The sequence below is a fragment of the Neolamprologus brichardi genome, unplaced genomic scaffold (genome assembly GCF_056152115.1).
Source record: "Neolamprologus brichardi isolate AB-2024 unplaced genomic scaffold, ASM5615211v1 NODE_ptg000008l+_length_2720982_cov_1, whole genome shotgun sequence".
NCBI classification, from domain to species: Eukaryota; Metazoa; Chordata; class Actinopteri; order Cichliformes; family Cichlidae; genus Neolamprologus; species Neolamprologus brichardi.
The window spans coordinates 225,001-231,772 of NW_028270135.1; the positions used below are offsets into that span (position 1 = coordinate 225,001).

The 6,772-nt window shown below is 42.1% G+C and overlaps 1 protein-coding gene across 1 annotated transcript; it reads left to right on the forward strand.

The window, feature by feature from the left end:
* Positions 1–411: 411 nt before the first annotated feature.
* Positions 412–6,538, forward strand: calhm6 (calcium homeostasis modulator family member 6). Its single transcript, XM_087837144.1, has 2 exons — positions 412–962; positions 6,057–6,538. The coding sequence occupies exons 1-2, from the start codon at positions 417–419 to the stop codon at positions 6,489–6,491; spliced, it is 981 nt and encodes a 326-aa protein (XP_087693270.1). The 5' UTR covers positions 412–416; the 3' UTR covers positions 6,492–6,538.
* The last annotated feature ends 234 nt before the right edge of the window (positions 6,539–6,772 follow it).

Genomic DNA, 6,772 nt, shown 5'->3' on the forward strand with positions numbered 1-6,772 from the left:
TAAATTAATCAATAAATCAGATTTTTGAAATGTGATACATTCCCTTTGTACTTTCCTCAATAAAAAGTATAATTCAACTTGTTCTTTATTACTTTCTGCAAAGGAGGAAATGGAATTGCTGTTTAGTAGACTCTCATATGCTGACTGGATTTCCTTTTAACCAAAAGTAACGTCTGACATTTATGCCCTGTTACAGCAGTGCCTGATCTTACAGAGCCTGCTTTGTTGGTGAAATCTGCTTCGTGCAGGTGTAAACATGGGGCCCTATAATGCAGGAAGAGCAGTCACTGTCATCTCGTGTGCTATTTTTCAAAGAGGAAGTGTTAGAGAACTCAGCGGTACAGCTGACGTTGAAGCTGGAAGTGAAACTGACGTTGTTTCTCAGCAGTCAGTCAGTATTTACGCAGCAGTTGAAGATGGACAAGTTTAAGACTGTTCTGAACATTGCAGGCAAACAGACCAACCTTGGGTTTGGCCTGATAGCTCTGCTGACAGCGGGAGGAGAGCAGATATTCTCTGCAGTGGTATTTAAGTGTCCCTGCAACAAGCTGAACTTTGTCTATGGGTTGGTGTTCCTGCTGGTGCCGGCTCTGGCTCTGCTGCTGCTGGGTTACATCCTCAGTAAGAAAACGTGGAAGCTGCTGACGGGTCTGTGCCAGCATACGGGCAAGCTGTTGTGCTGCAAGAAGCTGGCAGCCGCTGGTGTGGTCCTCTTTCAGATCGGCACCTTTGCGTTTGTTGCGCCTTCTACTTGGATAGCTGTAGCTTTACTCAATGGAAACTACTACGAGTGCGCCATGACAGGTACCAATGTGAGCATTTACAACAAACACGTGTGCAGAGATCCAGACTCTAAGATCCAGTGTGAGAAGGAGCTGCACAGGTTCCCGTGTGGGAAAAGCGTCAGTGTACCTCAGGCTGTCAGAGAAGATGTTCTGCTGAATCTCCGAGCTGAGTCTCAGGTACGTGAAACGCTCTGCTGCTTTTCACACTCGTGTGAAAGAGATCTTTAGATCTGTTTGGGTTTGTTATCTAAAAACTATCAGCAAACTGAACGTTATTTGTTCAATAGAACAGCTGGAGATGCCTGTGGTGTAAATGCTTTGATTCTCATTGGTATTATCATATTTGTAATGTTATTATTTGTGTTACTTAATTCTGCAGCGGTTCCCAGTTGTGTTCATGTTCTCTCAGAGTTACACTCCTGTTTATACAATCTGCTATAATCTGCTTTACCATCAAACGTCATCTGACCCAGTGTTTTATAGGTTTTGGGGGTTTTTCTAGTCATTATTTTGAAATTTGATTTGTGGTTTGGTTGGTGTTGTGTGTGTGTGTGTGTGTGTGTGTTTGTGTGTGTGTTTGTTTAGATTTCACTTCTCAGTTTTCTCAGCATCATAAACAGCTCATTTTTTGTTGTCACCCTGGCATGTCTACATTTGTGTCTTCCACACTAACACTAATGCTGTGTCCCAATTCAGGGTCTGCACGCTTGAAGTACGCGCACTACGCGTACTACGTACGTGCGTACTATAAGTACGAGAAGTGCAGAAGTGAGAGGCTTGTGAAATGGGACGGTATAGCCCTTCGTTGCGCTGTTCAGGTTGCCTAGCAACCATGATACTAACCGCGAGACACGTTACAGCTTTGTGTGACAGAAATGAAGGAGAAAAAATGTTTTGTTAGTCATTCATTTTTGTCATGACATCACTTTGATTAGTTGAGTATCTGAGGCTGAGACCACAGGACTGTAAAACATGATTGTTGGGCTTTATTTCTGTACTGAACAGTCATTTAAGATTAATTAGTAAATAACAATTAGCTCTTGTTGTTCATGAGGCTAAAATCGTCTCACTGTGGTAATGTAAATATAATATGGCCAATATTATAGTTATTGTCAGATTATTATGATATATATATATATATATATATATATATATATATATATATATATACACATATATGTATGTGTGTATATATATATATATATATATATATATACACACATACATATATATATATATATATATATATATATATATGTATGTGTGTATATATATATATATATATATATACATATATGTATGTGTGTATATATATATATATATATATATACACACATACATATATATATATATATATATATATATATATATATATATATACACACATACATATATGTATATATATATATATATATATATATATATACATATACATATATATATATATATATACATATACATATATATATATATATGTATATATATATATATATATATACATATATGTATGTGTGTATATATATATATATATATATATATGTATATGTGTATATATATATATATATATATATATATATACATATATATATATATATATATATATATATATATATATATATATATGTATGTATTAGGCTTTAAAACCAAGTTAATGCTGAAAGTACAAAGATCACTAGTGTCACATAATTTTGCCAACATGTGGCCAACAGCAATGTTTTAATGTTCTTCATTATTAAACATTCGCACATGAATAAGTGACGTCATATTCAGTACTTACTTTTGACAGTTCACTCTTGGCCGCTCCCTTCTGCCGTATTTTGCGGCAAAATTATCCACACCCACCACTGCGCTATGAATTGTGGGATATATGGGACCACGAAGCGTGCACCGCACCACGCTTGATATTTGGGGAAATCGACGGCGCATTTGGAGTACACTTCGAATTGGGACAGCCGTCGTCGCGTGGCGGTGACGTAATCACACTTAAAATGCGTACTTCAAGCGTGCAGACCCTGAATTGGGACACAGCATAAGTCTGCATGACTGTGACACTTGCTTACTTGGGTTTAACAGTCAGGGGTGTCCAACTCCAGGCCTCGAGGGCCGGTGTCCTGCAGGGTTTAGGTCTCACCCTGGGTCAGCACTCCTGAGTCAAAAGATTAGTTCATTACCAGCCTCTGGAGAACTTCAGGACATGTTGAGGAGGTCATTTAGCCATTTAGATCAGCTGTGATGGATCAAGGACACGTCTAAAACCTGCAGGACACCGTGCAGTAAGCTAACACAGATGCTTCTTTCACTCCTCTTTCAAACCATCTGTCTTCTCTGTCCAAAATGTGAGCATTGGCATCCTCAAAAGAATGACCTTTGACCTGTAGTCAAATTCTGCTTATATTTCAACTGTAACACAGAATTTCAAATGCTTCAGTTATTTAGTGGTATTAACAAAAACACTGCTATCCCTGCTTGTGAAATGAGTTATACTGTGACAGTGGAAAGTAGCTTTCTCAGGTGAATTAAACCTGCTAACAGTTGTTAGCTGAGGACTGGCTAACGTCTGCTAAATCAGACCAGACAGGGGGGGCACAGTATGAAAAGGGGGGGGGGGGGGGGGGACAAAACGCTGTGCCTACATGTCTGTGAAGGTTCTCAGTCATCCAGGTCATCGTAGTCAAAGGAGCTTGCAAAGAAAAGCGTCTGGACTTCTTTAAGTTACTTGAAGACGTTTCACCTCTCATCCGAGAGGCTTCTTCAGTTCTAAGGTCAAATGGTGGGGAGTCCCAGATATAACCCTAGTGGGAGTGTCCCCCCACAGAGGGACAAAAGCATAAACTCAGCCACTTATAACATTGCAAAACACCTTGCTACCATCCTTGCTCCTCTCGTGGGGAACACCCCACACCACATCAAGAACTCCACCGACTTCACTGACAAGGTCCAGAAACTTACCCTGGATCCAGATGAAACCATAGTGTCCTTTGATGTAGTCTCTCTCTTCACGTGCATACCCACCACGGAGGCAGTGGAGACTGTCAGAAAACGACTACAAGAAGACAACTCCTTGGAGGACAGGACCAACTTCACACCCGATCAGATTTGCACACTGTTAGACCTCTGCCTCACCACCACATATTTCAAATACAACGAAGGCTATTACAGACAAAAACATGGCTGTGCCATGGGCTCCCCCGTGTCACCTTTTGTAGCCAACCTTTACATGGAGGAAGTGGAAAGGAAAGCTCTTGGCTCTTTCAAAGGAGGAGTACCCAGCCACTGGTACAGATATGTAGACGACACCTGGGTCAAAATCAAGACACAAGAAGTGGAATCCTTCACTGCGCACATCAATGCTGTGGATAAAAACATCAAGTTCACCAGGGAAGACACGAAGGAGAACTGTTTGCCTTTCCTGGACTGCGCTGTGCACATTGAAGAGAATGGCAACCTCAACATCGAAGTTTACCGGAAGCCCACACACACGGACCAGTACCTCCTGTTTGACTCCCATCACCCTCTGGAACACAAACTTGGAGTAATCAGGACCCTACACCACCGGGCAGAACATGTTCCCTCTAAGCCTGAAGGGAAAAAGAAGGAACACACACATGTAAAGGAAGCACTCAAAACGTGCGGCTATCCTAAATGGGCGTTCTTAAAGTCAGCAAAGAGGCACAGAAAAGAAGATCAGACACCAGCGAGGGAGGATAAGAAGGACAGGCGCAACAACATTGTCATCCCCTATGTAGCCGGTGTATCAGAGAAACTCAGGAGGGTTTTCTCCAAGCATGACATCCCGGTGCATTTCAGACCCAGCAACACACTCAGACAAAAACTGGTTCACCCGAAAGACAAAACGCCAAAACACAGACTTAACAATGTGGTGTATGCCGTACAGTGCAGCGAGGAATGCCCAGACCTCTACATTGGAGAGACCAAACAGCCACTTCACAAGCGCATGGCACAACACAGAAGAGCCACCTCCACAGGACAAGACTCAGCTGTCCATCTGCATCTAAAGGTCAAAGGTCACTCTTTCGAGGATGCCAATGTTCACATTTTGGACAGAGAGGACAGATGGTTTGAAAGAGGAGTGAAAGAAGCATCTATGTCCACTGTGAGCGACCATCTTTGAACAGAGGCGGTGGTTTACGACACCAACTCTCTGCCATCTATAATCCAGTTTTGAGTTCCCTCCCCAGACGCCTTAACGCCCACTCACATCCTGGGCCATCTGACCTCAGGAATTTGCATGATAAGGTGGGGCCAGGTTTCACAATGAACTCATCCGAAACTCTGGCTGATTGGGACCCACACCCAGTTCCACACCTTGGCTCAGGCGATTAGAGGATCATCAGGGGGTCCTTTTGTCCCTCTGTGGGGGGAAACTCCCACTAGGGTTATATCTGGGACTCCCCACCATTTGACCTTAGAACTGAAGAAGCCTCTCGGATGAGAGGTGAAACGTCTTCAAGTAACTTAAAGAAGTCCAGACGCTTTTCTTTGCAAGCTCCTTTGACGGCTGTGCCTACAGAAACGCAAAGCAGGAGATGAAGCATCGCTGAATATGTTTCCAAACCAACTTCATTCTGAGCCAAAGAAAATATGATGAAGCAAATCTTCCCTTTGGCTTCACCTGCACAGGTGCAGAGGTAGGTCTCCCTGCAGGACTGGTTTTCCCTGTCAGGAGCAGCGCTGGACTGTTTAAATCACAGACAAACAGGATCCTACAGCTTTTTATGTTTTTAAACCCATTTTTTTAACAGATGGTTTTTGTTCCGATCCCTGGCTGCTCCAGTCTGCGTGCCAAATATTCTCGGGCAAGATGCTAAACCAAGTGGCTCTGTGATGCTTCCTGTATGAATGTGTGTGAATGTCAGACAGTAAGTAGGTTGTATATGTTGTGTTCAGCTAGAGCAGAAATGTGCTACAGCAGAACCAGTCAAGTTACCGTTTCAGCAGGTTGAGACTTTTATTACATGATTAGTCTGGATCATCATTTTACTGGATCACAATGGTTTGCATGATGAGTTTAGTGGATCATGTTGAGTTTAATGAGTGTTTTTGTGCTTATCAGTGAATTAAAGGTGTAACAGTATAAACACAACACACATAGAAATGTGATATTTAAAGACAAAATGTGCCAGAGTTGTGTTTTCATTTGTAGCCGTTCACCTGAAGAGCTTCAGAAACGATGTTATTTTTTTGTGTGTGACTAAACGGTTAAACTGCTTTTATTACCTGTTCACTATTTACTATAAATACTGTCCGCAGATTCTCGGTTGGCTGCTCATCGCTCTCATCATGTTGACGAACCTGCTGCTCACCTGTGTGGCTCGGTGCTCCTCCCCTGTTAGCTACCTGCAGCTGCAGTTCTGGAAGGCGTACGTGTACGAGGAGAGCACTCTACTCGACTCCTACACGGCTAAGCACGCCAAAGCGTTTGCTGAGAGAAACCTGAAGAGCTTCTTTGAAAAGACACCACCTGAAAATGTCCTCACACCCTCCAACCGAGACTGGCAGAAGATCTCCTCTCTCTACAAGTTCACCAGCAAAGATACCTACTACAGCACTTTGCACCGATACGTGGAGAACTGCCAGGAGACTGACAGCGGCATGATGAGGATGGCTTCAGTCAAGTCAAACGAGTCGTTAGAAGCTAACCCAGCTGTTCTTAATTTTGTAGATGATGGGAGAATGCCACTGTGAGTCACAATAACCCACATTAAACTGTAAAAGGTGTTAACTTCGTAATTTTGAAGAATAAATGAAATATGCATGAAATAATCATTTGTATGCTTAATATTGTAGTTGCAGTGAAGGATAGTGTGCAGCAACTTTTTATTCTTTTGTATTTTGTTATGTCAGTCTTTAGTTTTTAACTCCATGTTCTGTTTGTTGTCTGATCCGAGTCTTTCATCCTGTGTGACGTTTTTTGTGTCTGCATTCACCTGCGTTCCCACAGTACCTCCTATATTCTGTTAATAAGC